Raw genomic sequence first — 23888 nt, 5'->3', positions numbered from 1 at the left:
GAGGGCAGGAATTGGAGGATAGAGCAGATGAATGCATGGCTGAAGAGCTGGTGTATAGGAGAAGGATTCACATTTTAGGATCTTTAGAATCTCTTTTGGGGTCAAAGTGACCTGTACAAGAAGGACGGATTGCACCTAAATTGGAAGGGGACTAATATACCGGCAGGGAGATTTGCTAGAGCTGCTTGGGAGGATTTAAACTAGTGAGTTTGGGGGGGGTGGGACCCAGGAAGATAGTGAGGAAAGAGATCAATCTGAGACTGGTACAGTTGAGAACAGAAGCGAGTCAAACAGTCAGGGCAGGCAAGGACAAGGTAGGATTGATAAATTAAACTGCATTTATTTCAATGCAAGGGGCCTAACAGGGAAGGCAGATGAACTCAGGGTATGGTTAGGAACATAGGACTGGGATATCACAGCAATTACAGAAATATGGCTCAGGGATGGGCAGGACTGGCAGCTTAATGTTCCATGATACAAATTCTCCAGGAAGGATAGAAAGGGAAGCAAGACAGGAGGGAGAGTGGCGTTTTTGATAAGAAATAGCATTACAGCTGTACTTAGGGAGGATAGTCCCAGAAATACATTCAGGGAGGTTATTTGGGTTGAACTGAGAAACAAGAAGGAGATGATCACCTTAATGGGATGGTACAGTCAACTCCCTAACAGTCAGAGAGAAATTGATATACAGATTTGTAAGGAGATCTCAGTTATCTATAAGAATAATAGGGTGGTTATGGTAGGGGATTTTAATTTTCCAAACATGGACAGGGACTTCCATACTGTTAAGGGTTGAGATGGAGAGGAATTTGTTAAGTGTGTACAAGACAATTTTCTGATTCAGTATGTGGATATACCTATGAGAGAAGGTGCAAAACTTGACTTGCTCTTGGGAAATAAGGCAGGGCAGGTGACTGAGGTGTCAGTGGGAGAGCACTTTGGGGCCAGCGACCATAATTGTATTAGACTTAAAATAATGATGGAAAAGGATAGAGCAGATGTAAAAGTTGAAGTTCTAAATTGGAGAAAGGCCAATTTTGACAGTATTAGGCAAGAACTTTCGAAAGCTGATTGGGGGCAGATGTTCAAAGGGAAAGGGATGGCTGGAAAATGGGAAGCTTTCAGAAATGAGATAACGAGAATCCAAAGAAAGTATATTCCTGTTAGGGTGAAAGGAAAGGCTGGTAGGTATAGGGAATGCTGGATGACAAAAGAAATTGAGGGTTTGGTTAAGAAAAAGGAAGCATATGTCAGGTATAGACAGGATAGATCGAATTAATCCTTAGAAGAGTAGAAAGGAAGTAGGAGTATACTTAAGAGCGAAATCAGGAGGGCAAAACAGGGACATGAGATAGCTTTGGCAAATAGAATTAAGGAGAATCCAAAGAGTTTTTACAAATACATTAAGGACAAAAGGGTAACTAGGGAGGGAATAGGGCCCCTCAAAGATCAGCAAGGCGGCCTTTTGTGTGGAGCCGCAGAAAATGGGGGAGATACTAAATGAGTATTTTGCATCAGTATTTACTGCGGAAAAGGATATGGAAGATATAGACTATAGGAAAATAGATGGTGACATCTTGAAAAATGTCCATATCACAGAGGAGGAAGTGATGGATGTCTTGAAACTCATAAAAGTGGATAAATCCCCAGGACCAGATCAGGTGTACCCTAGAACTCTGTGGGAAGCTAGAGAAGTGATTGCTGAGCCTCTTGCTGAGATATTTGTATCATCGATAGTCACAGGTGAGGTGCCGGAAGACTGGAGGTTGGCTAACGTGATGCCACTGTTTAAGAAGGGCAGTAAAGACAAGCCAGGGATGTATAGACCAGTGAGCCTGACCTCAGTGGTGGGCAAGTTGTTGGAGGGAATCCTGAGGGACAGGATGTACATGTATTTGGAAAGGCAAGGACTGATTAGGAATAGTCAACATGGCTTTGTGTGTGGGAAATCATGTCTCACAAACTTGATTGAGCTTTTTGAGAAAGTAACAAAGAGGATTGATGAGGGCAGAGCAGTAGATATGACCTATATGGACTTCAGTAAGATGTTCGACAAGGTTCCCCATGGGAGACTGATTAGCAAGGTTAGATCTCATGGAATATAGGGAGAACTAGCCATTTGGATACAGAACTGGCTCAAAGGTAGAAGACAGAGGGTGGTGGTGGAGGGTTGTTTTTCAGACTGGAGGCCTGTGGCCAGTGGAGTGCCACAAGGATCAGTGCTAGGTCCTCTACTTTTTGTCATTTACATAAATGATTTGGATGCGAGCATAAGAGGTACAGTTAGTAAGTTTGCAGATGACACCAAAATTGGAGGTGCAGTGGACAGTGAAGAGGGTTACCTCAGATTACAACAGGATCTGGACCAGATGGGCCAATGGGCTGAGAAGTGGCAGATGGAGTTTAATTCAGATAAATGCGAAATGCTGCATTTTGGGAAAGCAAATCTTAGCAGGACTTATATACTTCATGGTAAGGTCCTAGGGAGTGTTGCTGAACAAAGAGACCTTGGAGTGCAGGTTCACAGCTCCTTGAAAGTGTAGTTGCAGGTAGGTAGGATAATGAAGAAGGTATTGGGTATGCTTTCCTTTATTGGTCAGAGTATTGAGTACAGGAGTTGGGAGGTCATGTTGCAGCTGTACAGGACATTGGTTGGGTCACTGTTGAAATATTGCGTGCAATTCTGGTCTTCTTCCTATAGGAAAGATGTTGTGAAACTTGAAAGGGTTCAGAAAAGATTTACAAGAATGTTGAGCTATAGGGAGGTGCTGAACAGACTGGGGCTGTTTTCCCTGGAGCGTCGGAGGCTGAGGGGTGACCTTATAGAGGTTTACAAAATTATGAGGGCATGGATAGTGTAAATAGAAAAAGTCTTTTCCCTAGGTTCAGGAAGTCCAGAACTAGAGGGCATAGGTTTAGGGTGAGAGGGGAAAGATATAAAAGAGACCTACGGGGCAACATTTTCACAAAGAGGGTGGTATGTGTATGGAATGAGCTGCCAGAGGAAGTGGTGGAGGCTGGTGCAATTGCAACATTTAAGAGGCATTTGGATGGGTATATGAATAGGAAGGGTTTGGAGGGATATGGGCCGGGTGCTGGCAGGTGGGACTAGATTGAGTTGGGATATCTGGTCGGCATGGACGGGTTGGTCTCAAGGGTCTGTCTCCATGTTGTACGTCTCTATGACTCGAAATAGTGTCAACCTCCAGAAATATGGGCATGATCCAATATATCCTCATCGGCTTTGCATCTACTTTCCAGCTATACTTTTTAGTTTTAACTTATTAATTTTCTTACATATATTTATTTCTGTTTACTGATATCCAAATGAACTTCAGAACACAATAAGATCCATCTTCATAATACTGTATTATATTTTTTCCTTACCAATGGCTTTTTCAAGAGGACTGGCCAAATAGCCACACACTTCCAGCATGAATGGTTTCCTGGTCTGTACTTGGTCTGCTATAAGTGTCAGACTAAGGTTCCTTATGTATGGCCCAACTGTTTGATACACAGCCGCTTTACTTTCACCATCTCCATATAACAAACAAACAAAGCCAAAGCACCTGTCAACAATAAGAATGATTATATTAGAAACAAACTAAGGGGTTCTTATGGTCCAGTCATCGTGTTCCTATCACTGGGCCAGCAGATCTGAATTCAAGTCCCACCTGCTCCAGTGCTGTATATTGACATCTCCGAACAGTTTGATTAGTAAATACTGAAAGAAACTAAGCACATAGTCAAAAGTTAGTCTCGCTGGAGAAAATGCAAAGGCAGGACAGGAAGAACATTTTTAAAGTATTAAATGTTAACTGACAACATCGATAACAGGAGGCCCACGTTTATACTGCTGTAAGGGACCCATGAAAAATGTGTATTTAGCTTTAATTTTGTAATGTACAATAGTTGCATTGTACAATATTGTTCAATTATCAAAACAAAAATTGCTTACTTCCTCAGAAAAGTGTTGCTGCTGGGAGAAACAGAAAATAAAGTACTGATGTATTTGATAGATGGTGCTTTGATTTTTATCCATGTGTATCTCCTCGATAGTTATCATCATTCAGGACACAACTTAAACATTAATGTCATCCAATAATGGTGCAGAGTGCAACAGTCTCTACCATTCGCACAATGTACTTTCACGACTCGCAAAGATTCCTTCAAGAGCACTTTCCCACCTTCCCACATAAAAGGACAAGGGCAACAGATAAAGGGGAGCATCAACATCCACAAGTCCTCCTCCAAAGGGGGAGGCATGGTGGCTCAGTGGTTAGCACTGTTGCCTCACAGCACCAGGGACCCGGGTTTGATTCCCGCCTCGGGCAACTATCTGTGTAGAGTTTGCACATCCTCTCTGTGTCTGCGCGGGTTTCTTCCGGGTGCTCTGGTTTCCTCCCATAATCCAAAGATATGCAGGTTAGATGAATTGGCCATGTTAAAATTGTCTATCGTGTTCAGGGATGTGTAGGTTAGGTGTATTAGTTTCAGGTAAATATAGAGTGGTCTGGGTGGGTTACTCTTTGGAGGGTCGGTGTGGACTTGTTGGGTCAAAGAGCCTGTAGGGATTCTACATCAAACCAAACACCACCTCAGCTCTTTCAGTATAGCTGGATCAAAATCATAAAATGACCTGCATGCCAATGGTATGGTATACTGTTATCCCATGGACTGCAGTGGGTAGATTAGGCAGCAGACCACCACCTTCTCAACAGCAATTATCGATGAGCAACAAACGCTGACCTTACCAGGGATACATATATCTCATGAAAGAATTTTTTTTTAACAAATACTCTATGAAAGCAAATCATAACACAACACAAGGATTGGTTTATGAACTCAATGAAACGTTTTTTTATATATTAGGTTTGCAGTGCATACATAGATAACATAAATGCCAATAAGAATAAAGTATGTAAATCATAAATGACTTGTCATGCCAAAATTGGTCTGAGCACCAGACTGTCACACGGGCAGGTTTTGTTTTAGATTTTCTGGATTCCAATATTTATTAAAGCTTTTGAAAAAGTCTTCCACCATTTAGACCATACCTGTTGTAGAGACAATTGATTAATACTCAGTAGAAAGTTGGGAGTTGGCATGTGAAAATAACTCACAAATAATTATTTGTACATAAATACTCACATGATACAAAGTGAAGATCCTTATCTGGAAGTTTGAGGATGTGAATGTTGCTGTCAAGGTTGGCATTTATTGCTGAACTTCTTTAATTCCAGTATATTAGAAATTAGAAATTTTTTAATATATGCGGAAGCTTAGTATTACAGGAAAAACAAGAGAAGTGCAAAACTGTGACTTATCAGCCACCATCATGAATGTATTTATGACAGCTGTCAACCACAATATTTCTATCATGCAGATGATAATGCAGATTGAAGGTTATCATATGGGAGAATAAAATTTTACAAGCCATGTGTAGACATCAGATGAAATGGAATCACAAATAATAAGTACGAAAGACCTTGGAAGTCTTATTCTTTTGGAAACTGTCTTACCTGCTTATGCATCCAGTGCTTAAGGAAAGGTTATCTCTGGCAGTATGGTTGCCACTTTTGGACAGGCTGGTATTGAGCGAAATATCATTGCTGAGGGAAGACTTGGTGTCACTTAAACTCCAGAATGTTTTGGTTTCATTTGCACAAAAGCAATCCGTCCCACTTAAAAGCACAGTTAAATCAAAGCTGCAGGTGAGAAAACATTGAAGAGAATTGAAAAAGAAATACAATTAACCCAGAGATGTTTCTAATCAAACTTTTACCAAACTCATGCATATTTTTTTCATTGTGCACCTTCCTACGTTTGTGAAAAAGTGTGCATTTCTCAATATCTACCAGTGCTGGCACGATATTAGAATGTAATCAATCCTTTTCATTTAATAGTCTCTCATTTGCATTAATTTATTCAGTATTCAGTTTGCAACAACTTTTTAGCCATTTCTCAGTTGCCATGATTCATTGACACTTGAAGTGTAAATAGATTCAAAGAGAATATTTAAGGAATAGAAGTCTGAGAACAAAAAAGTTTCTTTCAGATGATTAATTATTTTTAATTGTGGAAAAAATGTTTGTGAAATAGTGATCAACCATATCCTGAATGATTTGAAACACAAATATGTACCACCTATTCAAACTCATGCAAAGTAGAGAAAATGGTTAATATTTTTATTTAGAATGTTTCTTTCAAATTATTTGAAACTGTTTCCACTTGGAGTAAACTTACTATATCTCACTGCAATGAAAAAATCATTTTATTAACTGTCAAGGACAGGGAAGACATTGTACAAAAGAGAAAGGGCAACACAAGAAAATCTAAATAAAATAATCAGTTTGTAAAGTGGGTCAATAAGTATCTAAAGAGGACTGAACTCTGGATTTTACTTCTTTATGAAAGGAGGAAGGAATTCTATATTTCTGACAGGAGATTCAGTCCAGGCTCCTTCAGTAATGCAGACCATACATACATCCATTCTCAAAGTTCTCTTGTAGTGCAGAACTAGCAGGTGAAGGCAAACCATGTTCCCTTCTCACAGCAGTAAACTGCCTTTAAAGACATAGAATCTCACACAGCCACTGTCAAATGATAAGTAGCATGTGATGTTAAAGTGCTGGTGATGGGCAGTGGCGAAAGCCAGGGTGACAGGTAAGTAGGAATGTAATGTCAGTGTGCAAGCTAAGTAGGATACCAGATGGGTGAGATGCGGCTGAGTAGAAAATAGGAAGAAAGTATGCCAAGTTGGAAAGGGGTAGGGTGACAATGTGTAAGGGGGCAAAGGGTCAGATAAACATGCAGTCTTTATGGTAGGTTGAGGTGGGTGGGAGAAACCGAGCCCGATGGAGCTGTTGGAAAGACAGGGAGTAAGATGGAGAGATGCAATGTTTTCAGGTCCAGGTGGAGTAAGCGGAGGGAAAGGTTTTAGGTTCAGAATGGGTGAAAAGTTGGGGGTGGTGGGGGGAAATGGATCCAGAGCGGGTCAGATTTTTTGGTGTGTCAGGCCAGGATCTGGGGACTGAGAGTGGTCAGGAGGTGGTGAACTTGGGAGTATGTGAGATGAGTATGGTACCAGTTGAACAGTTCCCCAAAATTAAATTATGCATTTATTAATCTAACTTTTCCTGAGCAACTAGTTACACAATTTCATCAAAACCCTTTGAATTCTTCCATTTCAAGTGTTCCAGGTGAATGGGAAGTACCCAATAGCATTTTCAAAATCCCAAGGAATTCTTTCAGAGTCTGTTACGATGGGGATTCTGCAGGGTTCCCAGTGCAACTCCATCTACATTGAAATCATGACTATCTGACCACTGAAATTTTTGGAACAGTAAACTTCAAAGCTTAATATAAAAGCAAAATACTTCTTGCTGGAAATCTGAAACAAACTCAGAAAACATTGGAGAAACTCAGCAAGTCTGGTGGCATCTGTGGAGAAAGCAACAGATAATGTTTCAAATTTCGACTCTTCTTCAGAACTGAAAGGTATTGAAAATGTGTTTTTTGATGTGTTTTTACAAGAGTGGAGGAGGAGCTAGTGCCAAGGCTAGTGTCACATAGTTCAAACGAAAAAGGAACTGTTCATGGTGGTGAAAGAGAAACAGGGATGTAAACTGAGTGTCAATTAAAGTGTGAAAGGGACACAACAGGCCTTCTCTACTGACAGCAAAGTAAACAAGACACAAACATGACAAGACTTGGCCGGGAGGGGGGCAGTGGGATGTTGGTAGAGAAATGTAAGAAATATGAAGAACGGACATAATTAAGTCAGTTTTTGAAGTTATGGAATTCAATATTTAACCCTCATGGCTGTACATATTGAGACCTTGAGCTTGTTAAATGCCTGAGTGGAAAATTAAATGTTGTTTCTTGAACTTGCACTGCATTGGAACATTGCAGCAGCCCAGGACGGAAATATTCGCATGACAGTAAGGTGCTTTATTGAACTGGCAAGCAACTCTGAGGTCTGGGTCATTCCTAGAAATAGGTATTCTGCAAAGTGGTCACCTGGTCTACGTTTGACCTCAACAGTGTAAAGAATATTGTGAACAGTGAATACAGTCGACGAGATTAAAAGAAGTGCAAGTGAAATGCGGCTTAACCTGGAAGGAGTGGTGGGGCTTAGGTCAATGAGGGAGAAAGGAGGTAAATGAGCATTTGTTACACCTTCTGTGAAAATCTTATAAATCTCCCAAATATAATCTATGTAGAATTCAACAATCTTAGATTTAGTTGTTGTGAAGAATGATCTAAATTCAAATCATAGTGGATGAGAAAACTGAACAGTAACCTTACTGTAACCAGACTGAATTACATGCTGGCATAAGTGGTCAACACTGAGGAATTGAGTGGCTGCATTCAAAGATGGGCATAACAAGCTGCAGGCTCAACAGCATAAGATAAGTTAATTAACTGAAATAATGAGACAAACACCAGGAAATAACGTGATGCCTTGGAATCAGGAGATTGTGTCTGTTGAAATGATAGGAATTTAAGGTTTACTACATACAGGAATGCAGGTATTGAGTGTCACACCTCCTTGAGAAATGGGATATCAATATACTGGTGAACAGAGTGCGGGAGTGACAACCCTGGAAGAAGAAGAAAGAAAGAAGAACCTGACCTTGAAGCCCTGAAGTCTGTGAGCTTGGAGCCCAGAGACCACAACATTGGTAATTAATCCTTGTTAATACCTGGCTAGTGGACTCAGATATGATTCACAGATTTTACATGGGAAGACAAGATGTGCAGGTCAGGTGAATTGGCCATGGTAAATTCCCCATAGTGTTAGATGCATTAGTCAGAGGGAAATGGGTCTGGGTGGGTTACTCTTCAGTGGGTCGGTGTGGACTGGTTGAGCTGAAGGGCCTGTTTCCACACTGTAGGGAATCTAATCTAATCTAATCTAAGTATTCTGATTTTGGGGGAATAGATTGTTGTATTTTAGAACAGGAGATAGTCACTTGTGTTTTGTCAAATCAAGATTGATTTGATTGAATGAATTTAAAAATGAGTTTGTTTTCCCCAAATAGATCCAGGAGCAACGCTTCAGTCAACACGACCATCCAAGGTCCTGCTATAGCCAACAAACGCTACTACTGGGAAAGTGTCTGGTTCACCTTCCAATAAAATGGATGTTCAATTTGTTGTACGAATTTCAATGTCTCAGTTCAGCTTGCTCACCCATTACCAAACTCAACGATTTTCATTTCTATTGATATTGATATGTGATATTAGGACAACAGGAAATTGTGAGATGTGGTGACAAATGAGTATAAGGCAACATTTTACAAAGGGTAGTATCAAGAAGTGTTAACAAATCTGAACTATGTAAAAATCAGAGGGAAACATCTCCAATGCTTTGGATCCATAACTGTAAAATTAACAACTTGTATGGGACTTCTAAAAATCAAATTTCCAAAAGCACTTCGTAGGAAATTTGCTGAAAAACATATAGCTGTTCCTTCAACATCCCTGGGTCAAAACTCAAGGACTTTCTCCTCAACAGAAGAGTGGTACACCTTCATTACATGGACTGCATCAGTTCAAGATGATGGATCACCATAAGACCATAAGACATAGAAGCAGAAATTAGGCCATTCAGCCCATTGAGTCTGCTCTGCTATTCAATCACGGTGATAAGTTTCTCAAACCCATTCTCCCACTTTCTCCCCGTAACCCTTGATCCCCTTGATACTCAAGAACCTATCTATTAGTATATTCAATGGCCTGGCCTCCACAGCTTTCTGTGGCAATTAATTCCATAGGTTCACTGCTTTCTGGCTGCAGATGTTTCTCCTTATCTCCATTTTAAAAGGTCTTCCCTTTACTCTAAGGTTATCCTAGTCTTTCCTACCAATGGAAACATCTTCCCAACGTCTACTCTGTCCAGGCCATTTGTATTCAGTATGTTTCAATTAGATCCCACCACATCCTTCTGAACTTCATTGAGTATAAACCCAGCATCCTCAAACATTCCTCACATGTTCAGCTTTTCATTCCTGGGACCATTCTTGTGAAACTCCTCTGCTCCACAACATGCTCCACAACCCGTACATTCCTTCCTGAGATATGGGGCCCAAAACTGCACATAATACTCCAAATGTGGTCTGACCAAAGCCTTATACTGCCTCAGAAGTACATCCCTGCTTTTACATTTAAAGTAAATGTCATCATTGCATTTGCCTTCCTAGCTACTAACTCAACTTGCAAGTTTATCTTGAGGGAATCCTGGACTGGAACTCCCAAGTCTCTTTGCACTTCAGACTTATGAATTTTCTCCCCATTTAGAAAATAGTCCATGTCTCTGATCTTCCTACCACACACTTTCCCATGTTGTACTCCATCTGCCACTTCTGTGCCCACTCTCCTCACCTATCCAAATCCTTCTGCAGCCTCCCTGTCTTCTCAATGGTACCTGTCCCTCTACCTATCTTTGCATCATCTGCAAACTTAGCCAGAGTTACATCACCTAGATTATTAATGTATGAAGTGAAATGTTCTGGTCCCAACATGGAGCCTTGCAGAACACCATTTGTCACCGGCTGCCTTCCTGAGGAGAACCTTCTTATCCCCACTCTCTGTTTTTTGCCAGACAGCCAAGCTTCTATCCATGCTAGCACCTTGCCTCTGATACCATGGGCCCTTATCTCACTCAGTAGATTCCTCTGCATCACCTTGTCAAAGGCCTTCTTGAAGTCCAGGTAGATTACATCCATTGGCTCTCCTTGGTCTAACCTGTTTGTTACTACCTCAAAGAATTCAGCAGATTTGTCAGGCATGACCTACCCTTGATGAAACCATGCTGACTTTGCCCTATTTTACCATACACTACCAAGTATTCAGAAATCTCATCCTTCACAATGGATTCCAGGATTTTACCCAGAACAGGGTTCGGCTAATTGGTCTGTAATTTTCCGTCTTTTACCTTACTCCCTTTTTAAACAGGGATGTCACTATAGCGATTTTCCAGTCCTCTGGGATCCTCCCTGATTCTAGCAATTCCTGAAAGATCATCACTATCTCTTCAACTATTACCACCACCTTCTTGACGATAATTCAGCATGGGAAATAAATGCTCACCTTTCTATCCATACTCATATTCCTCAAGCTGCTTAAAAATGATATTTAAGTTTTTTGGTGTAGCAAGGCTAAAAAAAAGTATTTAAAAGCTGAAATCACCATGTGTGTAAATAATGTGAAAACAGTTTTAAGTAACCAGCATGGATTTCAAAAGGGGCAAGAAATTTGACAAACCACAGAATTCTTGCACTCTTGAGTGCTAAAATGGATAGAGTAGACATAGACTTTCCAAGAGGTACAACAAGAGAGAACATAAGAATTAGAAGGAGTAGGTCATTCGAATTCTTCAAATTTTTAGAACCATTCAGTCTGATCATGTCTGTTCTGGTTGTGGCCTTAACTGCACTTTGCTGACTGTCCCATAATCCTTGAATGTCATGTCAATTAAAAATCAGTACAGCTGTTACTAGGACATAGCAAACAATCCCACCAATGACTTCCTTCCTTTACGATTTCCTACCTTGACCCAAACTGACTCTATACCTTCCGGATCAAAATAATTTCTCACTATTGTACTAATTTTATCCTTTATTAATAGAGTTATCCTATCTCCTGTCTTATCCTCCTATGTTTCTAAAATGTCCCTGCCTTGGTCATCTTGTCACATCTCTGAAATGGCTACCAGACGCACTCATATACAGTTGGTTCTGCACTGACATGGTAGTTCCATTCTCGAGCAATCCCATGTTAAAGGAAAATAGCACAATAGCAGCACCATTTAAACTAATGGGGCTAGAATTGTGTTGTACCCAATATACACTTTAAAAGTTCTCGCTTTAGAAACAGTGTCCCCAATTCGTCAATCGCGTTATAGCGAAGTCACATTGACGAAATGCACATTATGGCAGAACGACCTGCATTTCGGCGCTATCAATTTATTCTCTTGTTATAAATGCAGCAATCATTCTGATAAGAAACTTTAAAAAAGTGAAAAATGCCACTGAAAACAAGTAGCTTCAGACGATAAAAAGAATTAACTTGTCACTGGCACCTATTACAATTCCGTCAATATCACGAAGCTGATTTTCTGAAAATCAACAGCAAAAATATACTGACAGTCAAAATAAAAAAAACTAAAATGGAATAGACAGTATTGACAGACAATCATTCTGAATCAAGATAAACCCAAAAGAAGATCACTACTCTATCAAGCCTGTCCCATCTTGATATGGCACAAATTCTTTACATCATTGCCCCTGAGTCCACACTTGTTCTGTATAAAGACACACCTATCATTATCCTAGACAAAAAAATTGGTTCATTTTGAAAGGTCATTTTGGACCATTCCAAACAATTCAACAATCCATCCATCCCATTAAACATGCAGAATAATCTCGACCATAACTGAACTGATGAGGAACAACATACTTGTTTCAACTCTTCATCTTTAAGCATTATCACTCTGAGCCAAACATCCAGCTAATGTCACGAGACAGAAAGTGTTCTGTTTCTCCCAGTCCTCCTAAAAAGAGAGATGGAATTTGTCGCAACCCATCTGGTACAGTGTTGTCAAATCTATTTGCACAGTGTTGTTCCTTTGTCTTCACCCCCTGTTCCTCCTCTTCCTGTCCTTCCTCTCCCCACACACTCATTGTCCTCTTCACCTCTCTACCAGATATATACACATGCGTGCAAACTTAAAAAAGGCAAGTTTCACTAAGTTTCCTTGTTGTTGCATGGATCTTCTTCCAATCTCCGTAGAATGGAAAAAGGCACGGAAAAGTGTCTGTCTTGCAGGAACGCAGATTTTGAGAAGTAAACAGTCTAATACAGAGGAACCCCAATTATCCAGCATTTGATTATCCGAATATCAGATTATCCGGCAAGATCGCAATATCCTGATGCTTGGCTAAACTATGTTATCCAGCATTCAATTATCCGGAATTGAATACTACCCCCACCTGTGTCCTTCAGATTAACAAGATTCATCTGTATAAAATATAACTACTGCAATAATATATAAACCTGTTTGTGCAGATGAAGGGGGATAAAGTGAAGCATGGAACAGAAGCAGACAAGTATCCAGATTTTTATTTTGATAAATGACGAATTTAAGTTGAACTTTTACATTTATCTACCAACATGGAGTAAATGTTAAGTAATCTTAGGAAGCATGTTTTGAAAACTGGGAAGACTGTGTTTCTATTTAAGGGTGTTCAGGAAATTCAGTTTGACTGGTTGGGACCTGAATAATTAAGGAAACTTGACATTTCAGAAACATAGAATGATAGGACAAGGAGGCAGGATAACTCTATTAATAAAGGATAAAATCAGTACAATAGTGAAAAATTATTTTGATTCGGAAGGTATAGAGTCAATTTGGGTTGAAGTAGGAAATAGTAAAGGAAGGAAGTCATTGGTGGGATTGTTTGTTATGTCCGAGTAATTGCTGCACTGATTTTTAATTGACAGGGCATTCGAGGATTATGGGACAGTCAGCAAAGTGCAGTTAAGGTCACAATCAGAACAGACATGATCTGACTGAATGGTCGTAAAAATTTGAAGAATTTGAATAGTTTGCTCCTGCTTCTAATTCTTATGTTCTCTCTTTCGTACCTCTTGGAAAGTCTGCATCTACTCTATCCATTATATTTTAGCACTCAAGAGTGCAAGAATTATGAGGTTTGTCAACTTAATTCAGTTCTCCTTTAGTTGGAGGCCTGACCGTCCAGCGCATTACTTAAATGGTAACAGTTAGAAAGTGTTAAAGTCCAAACGGAGCTAGGTATTCCTGTTCACAAGTCACTGAACATTAATGCTTTTTACAACCTGAAAAGGAAAAAGTCATGTTATTTCTGTCACAGATAATATTGTCATCATGTACTTAACATGATTTCTAACATTGTCCTGTATGACCTTTCTTTTAATGTTTCATTTGAAATAGATTTAACTAATGGAAAAGAACTAGTCATGAATTGTATTTCTCAAAACAAAAGACATCTGTGTTAAGACATCATTTTATCTCATGCACATAACTAGTACATATTAACTGTGGTTACATAGTACTCCTGGACAATAATTTACTATCACTCAAGCGCTTCTCTGTTTAGGGAACGCTGAGGGAAAGACCACACACCAGTAAATATCTGCAGTTTAGAAAATCTCGCCAGTCATTAATATTTCACATGAGGTGGTGCTAGTCAAACAATGAATGTTTGAAAGTGATAAGACAGCCCTCCACTGCACCACCTTCATTCCCATTTCCACTGCTCTAAACCCCTCCAATGCAATCAAGACAAAGACCCCTTGTCCTCACCTACCATCCCAATGCATCATCCTTAAACACTTCTGCCAACTTCAACAGGACCCCACCACCAAGAATATTTTCCGCTCCCCATCCCTCTCTGCCTTCCACAATGACTATTCCCTTCGACAGTCCTTGGTTGGCGCCACCCTCCCCACCGACCACCCAAACCCCCAGGTACCTTCCCCCCGCAACCAGAAAAGGTGTAAAACCTGCCGGCACACCACCCCCCTCACCTATATCCAGGGACACAAACAGTCCTTCCAGGTGAGATAGAGGTTCAACCTAGTTTACTGGATCAGATGCTCCCAATGTGGTCTTCTCTACTTCAGAAAGACCACATGTAAACTTAGGGAACGGTTCGCTGAGCATCTCAGCTGTGGCTGCAGGGGCCAACCTGACCTCCCAGTCACCGCCCATTTCAATTCCCCTTCCCACTCCCTTTCCAAGGGACCATCCTTGGCCTCCTCCATTGCCACACGAACCAAACCGTAAAATGGAGGAACAACACCTCATCTTCTGCCTGGGCAGCCTACAGCCCGGACGATTAAACACCGAGTTCTCTAATTTCAAAATAACCTCCCTTCCCAGCTTTCCTTCTCCCTTCAACTTCTCCCTGCCACCAACCGGATTCATTCCTCCCATCAATCAACCAGGTCATATCCTCTACCTGTCTTCACCTATGCCCACTTCAACACCCTGCCCCCGCCACCCCCTTTATCTGCAGCTCCCCCTACACCCACCCCTGAGACCTGAAAAAAGGGTACACCCAAAACATCAACTTCTCTACCTCCTGATGCTGCCTGGCTTGCTGTGTTCTCCCAACCTCCTGCCTTTCTACTTTATATTTTTTTCAGGAGACAGGCACAGTCTATAATTGCAGTGAGAATGTCTTTTTGTTGTGGGATATCTTTTCTGCACAAAACCTGCAGGCATTTTTTTTTCTGAAAACAGAGGAATGGCATTACTAGCAGGAAGCCAGAGATCAATATGAATATTTCAAGTAGAGTAGTTATGGTCAGAAAAACATAACTCCAACCTTTTACAAAACATTAGTATAAGGAGCAATTATTTCTGACAATGGGAAATCATATCAGTGCATTGTGTTAAGGGCAACTTCAGGGATAAAAGGGAAAGCTTCTCTCAGACAAAATGCAATGTTGAAAAACTATTTTTCATTCAGTCACTTTTGGTTTCCCCTTTCTGTTTGCTGCCAGTCTCTTCTCATATTCAATCGGTCTCTTATTCCCTTTCCCTAAACCCCTCTGAGCTTACCATATTCAGTACACTTTATAATTATACTTTCAGCCTAATGTGTTATATACATGCCTCATCTACATTTTTAAACCCACTATTTATTTTGCTACTCTCGGAGTTCTTGTCCAGCTTTCCCCACTATTGCCCTTTATGAAATTACACCTCCACTGTACTCAAACCATATCCTCTTTAAAGGTTCCATTTAATTACAAACCTTATGTTCCATTTTAACTGAGCCAGTCCACATACTTACCACATGGAAATGGGTTCTCACCCACTTTTGGTACTTCTCAACCCCAGATATTTCCTTATATACACAGAGCTTTGCCACTGTTGCAAAATTGGCAGGGGTGGTAAAAGCCAGAAGTGCCTCCCCCGAACATGGCACCTAGCGTTTTACAGGAGCAGGAATGGAGCTAGGAATGGAGCTAGTTTTCACACAGGCAGCTATCTATATAACTCAGTAACACCTTTGAATCATATCAGATTTTGGTGACTCAGATGTATGAAATGCAAGGTGTGCAAACAAAATTGGTACAAGTAGGCTTGAACTTTGTGGATTAATCTGGGTACTTTTTGAAGATGGTCCTAAGACATCTATGAGAGAGGTAACATGCCTCGTGAGAGGGGTAAGGTGTTCTTGGGTGTGTCATGGTGTTCTTTGGAATTGTTAAAAGTAGGCACAAATTTACAAAGTATATAAACATTTTGACTGTCAGGCTTGTTGGATGTGTCAAAAAGAATTGTCAAAGTATTTAAAGCTTAGATTATTTAACTTTTTTAAACAATAAATATTTCTGGAATATAGAAAAAACGCTTGCAAATTCATTTTTTTGATATAGTCTAAGGGCTACCGTTACTGGATTATTGTTATATGACTGATTTCACAGCCTTCCATTATCACAGTAATGTGACTGTCATTTCTCAGCTTGATTGCTCCAAGTGATCATAGACATTTTGAAATGAGACTATGATTTCTATGCTTCTTTTTATAAAACCTTATGCATCTGAATTAAATATTTATGGTTTTTAAGTATTATATAGTTAAAGAAAGCTAGATACATTTTACAAATGACCTTTTTTTACATCAAAGTCTGTCTGCAACAGACACTTTGAAATTTAGAAAGCCACATTTCAGCATAGGTCTTGAGGTCTGCATATAGTGAATACTGGGTGAAATGGAATGATAGATGCAACAGCAATAGTGGATGGTGGGGGGACATACATGCACACTAGTTAGTGCTAAGTTGGCATCGAGGCTAGAAAGGGCCATGGGGTATGGGCAGGAGGATTGATAGGTGTAGAGTGTACAGCAGATTACAGGGGTCTTGTTACGCAGCATATATTGGCATGGGTTTGCATGAATAGTGAGGAGTGTTGGTCAGGTTGTTAGTGGTGGGGACCGGAAGATTGTTTGGTTAGCTCAGTTGGCTGAACAGCTAATTTACAATGCAGAGTGATGCTTATTTAGCTCATCAAGCCTGCTCCATCATTCAACAAGTTCATGGCTGATATTCTACCTTACCTCCATCTTTCTGATATATGCTTCCTACTCCAAAATCTACTGACCTCTGCCTTGAATGTACTTAATGACTGAATATCTCTGGCATAGAGAATTCCAAGATGTTCCACTATCCTTTGAGAGAAGAAGATTTTCCTCATCGCAGTCCTGAATGGCTGATCCCAAATTCTGAGGTTGGGATCTCTTTCTAGATATCTCTAGTCGATGAGAGCTTTATCAGCAGCTACCTTGATAAGCTCCATAAGAAATTCATAGGTTTCCATTAGATTTCTCTTCCTCCTTGGAAGACATATCCAATCTACTTTTGGGCAGCACGGTGGCACAGTGGTTAGCACTGCTACCTCACAGCACCAGAGAGCCGGGTTCAAATCCCACCTCAGGCAACTGTCTGTGTGGAGTTTGCACATTCTCCCCGTGTCTGCGTGGGTTTCCTCCAGGTGCCCCGGTTTCCTCCCACCGTCCAAAAATGTGCAGATTAGGTGAACTGGCCATACTAAATTGTCCGTAGTGTTAGGTGAAGGGGTAAATGTAGGGGAATGGGTCTGGGTGGGTTGCTCTTTGGAGGGTCAGTGTGGACTTGTTGGGCTGAAGGGCCTGTTTCCACACTGTAAGTAATCCAAACTACTCAATTGCCCCAAAATCTCAGAACCAGTAAATGTTTCCTGTTCCTTTTAAAAACAAAGTGTATTCTGCCTTTGGTCGGGAGACCAAAACTACACATGATATCCCAGGTGTGGCCGAATAAAGCCCTGCATAATTGTCCCAACAAGTTCTTTACTCTTGTACTCCATCCTTTCACAGCATACAGTTTCACTGCAGCTCCTGTGAATCACTTTTAAAGTCAGGTTCCTTTCTATGGAGTCATGCCTCAAATTTTCATCATTCAAAAAATATGCTAAAAAAAGAGACACTCCCAACAATGTTTTTATGTCATTTGCACTCGTTAGTATAAATTCAAGAATGCCAAATTATATCAACAATTTCTACCACAAAAGGAAGACTGTCCTGATTGCTTGGCAAGTTAACGTTGTAAGTGGAGATGCTGCCATGCAAAACAGCAACAGAGAACTACTGACTCCCAGGTTCATAGGTAATTCAGCATTATATAAAATACTGATTATTAGGCTTTGCCAATTTAATGTTGGATTTTCATGGATGGAAAGGATTTTTAAAAAGAGACCAAAACACAGAATTAAAATGTTTTTCTTCTACCTTTTATTCCTAATACACTGAACTGTTCATATCCAGACTCTAATGTTAAACTGCATGTAACAAAACAAATTTCCAGATACTCCAATATCATTCAGCAATTTTAATTTTGTTTTTGGTTGCAATATATTTCTCCTTCTTAATAAACAATAGAGAAAGTGGTCAAATTTCAAGTTATACATTGTTCATCCACTTTCGAACACAATTTCCAAATAACAACATCAGTACATCATGAACCTTCATCACACAAGACATTTTTTTTTACTTCCAATGTACTGCTCACAATGTACTACTTTAACATTGTATGTGTATGTACATACACAATAGACCGACAGAGAGAGAGAGAGAGAGAGACACACACACAGTCAGAGGGACAGAGAGGTCCCAAGTGACTGCACAAAGGCCACATAAAAAGCCAAATGTGGATGCTGGAAAACACAAACAAAAAAAGAAATTGCAGGAATACCTCCAGCAGGTCTGGCAGCATCTGTGGAGAGAAATCAGAGTTAATGTTTCAGGTCTCGTGACCCTTCTTCAGAATACAAAGGTCATGTGTTTGACGTCATATTTTCATTATTTTTCTTGGTGTTGGCAGATAATAAATTTGCTCCCTCTTTCTTTCAAAGAAACCTTGTGATTGGCTCCTTAATGTGAACAGTAAAACTCGATAATGTCATTTTAATTTGTGGGAAGTGGTAGTCTCTTGCTATAAAGAACTAAAACCTTTGTTGTGACTGATGCAGGAGACAGAAAGGAGGGAAAATGGTTTACTCCTTTTCACCTGGTCACATCATAAGCATCCAGATTATGTCCCAATTGAAAACTGCACTTCACTTGAGTCAAACACAAGATATAGAACTTAGAACATACAACAGTACAGCACAGTACAGACCCTTTTATCCTACTCTAAGAGCAAACTAACCTACATACTCTTCATTTTACTATCATCCATGTGCCTATCCAAGTGTCATTTAAATGTCCCAAATGTATCTGACTCTACTAGAGTCAGAAACAAAAACTGAACTTGCCGGAAAATCTCAGCAGGTCTGGCAGCATCTGTGAAGAGAATTCAGAGTTAATGTTTTGGGTCCGGTGAACTGATGGTAAAGAGGAAAATGTTGTTTTTTATGCAGAAAAGAGGGTGGGGCTAGGGGGTAAGAAGTAAATAATAGGTGGGGATAGAGCCCAAAGAGAGAGAGGAGAACAGTTGGACACACAAACGAATCAATAACGATCTCGCTGGGAGGGTGAATAGCTGTCAATGGAGACTGTTAGTGGCTAACAATGGGTGTGTGTAATGGCAGACAATGTGATAACAAGGCCTGGTGTATGGGAATGGGGGCTAGGATATAGGAGAGTTCACGCCCTAAAGTTATTGAACTAGATATTGAGTCCAGAGAGCTGCAGCTTCCCCAACCAGAAAATGAGGTGCTGTTCTTCCAGCTTACGCTGAGATTCACTGGAGCACTGCAGCAAGCCTGAGACAGAGATGTTGGCCAGGGTGGTGTGTGGAAATGGCAGACAACTGGAAGCTCAGGGTCTTTTTTTGCTGGCAGAACATACATATGGCGCAGTAGTCACCCACTGTACCCTTTGTTTTCCCAATACAGAGTAGACTACATTGTGAGCAGCGAATGCATTAGACTAGATTGTGAGAAGTGCAGGTAAAGCGCTACTTCACCTGGAAGGTGTGTTTGGGCCCTTGGATACTGAAAAGGGAGGAGGTAAATGGGCAGATGTTACAGCTTCAGTGATTGTAGGAGAACATGGTGTATTTGGGGGGGGGAAGGAAGAGTGGACCAAGGTATCCCAGAGGTAAGGTGGACAAGGGAAAAGAGGGGATGTGTGTCCAGAAGAAAAATCACCCTGACCAAAATGTTGATTCCTCCCTGCAATGTTCCACAACTTTATGAGCAACAATTAACTAACTTGTATATAGCCAAGTGAGGATCAGGCATGAAATTTCATGAACACTGAGCAGTCAAATGTATTTTGAGATACTGCCTAAGACTGGCATTCCAATCGAAAGTGAGAGCAGCAGATTGAAGAGTAGTACTGAGAATGGACCCAGACAATGTACCTATTTCCTCCACCATCAATAAATGAATACATTCAGATTGTCCAGAAGGCAGCACTGTTGTCTGCTGTCATATGGCCATAATTAATCATATTGGTATAAACAAATGAAATATAAGATAGTATAATGTCCAGCACACACGTAAGAAGAGAATAACAATATCCAAATTCATCCACATACATTTAGTCTAATAATACAGCTTACTCTGATATATCTTGCTTATATAGATTTTATTGAACTGAAAGCAGCATTGCAAAATATTCCAAAAGTAATGACAAGTTGAGCAATACTTGTGCTTTAGTTTGTGATGATTCTCATAAAGACATACAGCACAGAAATCGACCCTTCAATTCAACTCATTCTCGCTGACCTGACATCCCAATCTGACTAAGGTCCATTTGACAGCATTTGGCCCATATCCCTCTTAACCCCTTCTATTCATATTTCCATCCAGATACCTTTTAAATGTTGTCATTGTACCAGCCTCCATCACTTCCTCTGGCAGCTCATTCCATACATGCATCACCCTCTGCGTTAAGAAGTTACCCACGGGTCCTCACTAAATCTTTCCCCTCTCACCTTAAACCTATGTCCTCTAGTTCTGGCGACCAGAATTGATGCTGTATTCTATAAGTTGCCTCACCAGAAGCCGCAGAAGCACATCCCAACTCCTATACTCAATGTCATGACCAGTGAAAGCAAGGAAGATAGGTAGGAAAGGAAATTGGCCACAAATGGCAAAATGACTAAAATCAGGGGTGCTCCACAAAATCCTGGAATTAAAGAAACACAGATAATTTGCAGGAGTGAGAGGCTATGAATTTAACGAGGGAATGAGGCCATGCAGGGTTTTGAAAACAAGGATGAAAATTTTAAATTTTAAGCATTGCTTAACCAAGAGATAATGTAGATTAGTAAACATAGAGATAATTGTTAAACAGAAACTGATGCAAGATAAAACATGGACAGCAGAGCTTTGAATGACCTCAAAGTATGGAGGTAAAGTAGATCAAGTGATGCCAGTCAGGAGTGATTTGGAATGGGCAGGTCTCGAGGTCACAAGTGCATAAATTAGGATTTAATTAATATGTAAACTAAGACAGGGATGGAGTCAGGTAATGCTTGAGGCAGAAGCAGGCAATCTTTGTGATGGCTCTGAGTTGTGACTCAAGGTCTATCTCCCTTATAACACCAAGGTTCAGAACAATCTGGTTCTGGTACAGCCTCAGACATTTTCTAGGCATAAGGATGGAGTTGGTGGCAAGGGCAGCAAGCTAGTTTAATGGACTGAAGCCTATGGCTTTATCATATGGTTCGGTTAGCTCAGTTGGCTGAACAGCTGATTTACAATGCAGCGTGATGCCAACAGTGCGAGTTCAATTCCCACACCAGCTGCAGTTTCACCATGAAGGACTCTCCTCAACCTCTCTCTTTAGCTGACGAGTGGTGACTCTCAGGTTAAACCACCACCAATCCTTCTCTCTCTCTCTCTCTCTTTCTAACAAGAGAGCAGCCTTGTCATCCTGTAAAACTATGGCATCTTTATAATTTATTGCTTTGTTCTTCCCAATGTTTAACTCGAAGAAATGTCTACACACCCCAGCTTATCAATTGGACTGGAGAACTGCAGATGCTGGAAATCTGAAACAAACACAAAAAACAAACAAACAAACACCGTGGGCGGCACGTTGGCACAATGGTTAGCACTGCTGCCTCACAGCACCAGAGACCCGGGTTCAATTCCCGCCTCAGGCGACTGACTGTGTGGAGTTTGCACATTCTCCCCGTGTCTGCGTGGGTTTGCTCCGGTTTCCTCCCACAGTCCAAAGATGTGCAGGTCAGGTGAATTGGCCATGCTAAATTGCCTGTAGTGTTAGGTAAGGGGTAGATGTAGATGTATGGGTGGGTTACGCTACGGCGGGGCGGTGTGGACTTGTTTCCACACTGTAAGTAATCTAAAAAAAAAGCAGGAATAATTCAACAGGTCTGGCAGCATCTACAGAGAGAAAGCAGAGTCAATATTTCAGGTCCAGTGACCTTGCTTCAGAACTTGTTGAAGAATTTACACGTAAGGCAGAATTAGATAGAAGAAAGTGTCATGCTATTAAGACATGAAAGACAACAAAAACATATTCAAGGCCATGGGCCAAGGGCTGGAAAGTGGGACAAGTGTAGATTTAGAGCAGCTCTGTCAGTCGGATTCAACAGGACAAGGGGTCTCTTGTACTAAATGATACTCTGATTCTCTGATAAACTGCTTTACAAAAAAAAACTATACTTCCTTGTTTAATTTTCAAACAGATTTTGTTGGACTAAATGGACTGCTACAGATTACATGATTCTCTATTCACCACATTCATGATTTGAAAGGTTGCTTCAATTCGAGAAACTCCCTGTGGATGAAGCTAAACTAAAATCCCAATGGCATTTTACACCTATAATTGCTTGGGCATTGCAAACGTCGGGAGGCAATGAGGTCTCTGAACCTAACTGCCAGCAAATGGAAAGTGGTCACAAAAAGTGGTCATTTTGTGAAGGTGACAATGTCCCCACCTGTTTCCAAAGGTGAACATTGGTACGGTGATTATTAACTGAAGAGACTATAGCTAATTGTCAAGTTGAAATACAGAATCCTTAATGGCCAGGTTCACATGGAGGCATAGAGTCATACAGCACGGAGACAGACCCTTTGGTCCAACAAGTCCATGCCGAACAAAATCCCAAACTAAATTAGTCCCACCTATTTCTCCTGGCCCATATATGATTGAAATTCCTCTAGTCTTTGAAGAGCTTTTAAATGTTGATTTCTGAACTCTTGCATTAGCCCAGTTTTAACATAGGACAAGTGAACAACAAGCAGTTTCCCAGGCTAATAACTAAGATTGTCTCAAGTCTAAGTCATCTAAAAACCTGGATCTACAAAGAGTCTTGCATTCACCCAAAATGCAGACTCATTCCCCAAGAACCAAATTTCCTTCAATGCATCAGGCATGTCGTTTGGGCACTTGGCCACTAATAGAAGGGATTAGGACCTAAGGGCACAGTTTTGGAGTGAAGGGAAGACTCTTCTGAACTGAGATGAAGAGGAATTTCTTCAGCCAGAGGGTGCTGATTCTGTGAAAGGCTTGGGCAGAAGGCTGTGAAAGCCTACAAAGTTAAAAATCACACAACACTAGGGTATGGTCCAACAGGTTTATTTGGAAGCACTAGCTTTCGGAGTGCTGTTCCATCACCAAAATATTTCTTATTTTCCACAACCACCCGATGAAGGAGCAGTGCTCCAAAAGCTAGAGCTTCCAAATAAACTGGTTGGACTATAAACTGGTGTTGTGTGATTTTTAACTTTGTACACCCAGCCTAACATTGGCATCTCCAAATCGTGGAGGCCTAGACATTGAATGTATTTAAGACAGAGATAGATATGTTCTTGATTAGTAAGGGGATTAAGGGTTATGGGGAGAAGGCAGGAGAATGGGGTTGAG

The 23888-nt window shown here is 40.7% G+C and overlaps 1 protein-coding gene across 1 annotated transcript in view; it reads right to left on the bottom strand.

Annotated features, from left to right (window-relative positions):
- Window positions 1-23888, bottom strand: part of LOC140480584 (polycystin-1-like protein 1) — a 296146-nt gene that overhangs the window by 229084 nt on the left and 43174 nt on the right. Inside the window, exons 3-4 of the mRNA XM_072575633.1 lie at window positions 5523-5708; window positions 3388-3569 (exon numbers count right to left, since the gene is read on the bottom strand). Coding sequence (XP_072431734.1) covers window positions 3388-3569; window positions 5523-5708 — 368 coding nt within the window. The remainder of the gene's footprint in view (window positions 1-3387; window positions 3570-5522; window positions 5709-23888) is intronic.

Source organism: Chiloscyllium punctatum, chromosome 8 (genome assembly GCF_047496795.1).
Source record: "Chiloscyllium punctatum isolate Juve2018m chromosome 8, sChiPun1.3, whole genome shotgun sequence".
Lineage (NCBI taxonomy): Eukaryota > Metazoa > Chordata > Chondrichthyes > Orectolobiformes > Hemiscylliidae > Chiloscyllium > Chiloscyllium punctatum.
The sequence above is the reverse complement of the archived record's forward strand: the minus strand, read 5'-3'. Positions and strand labels throughout refer to the sequence as shown.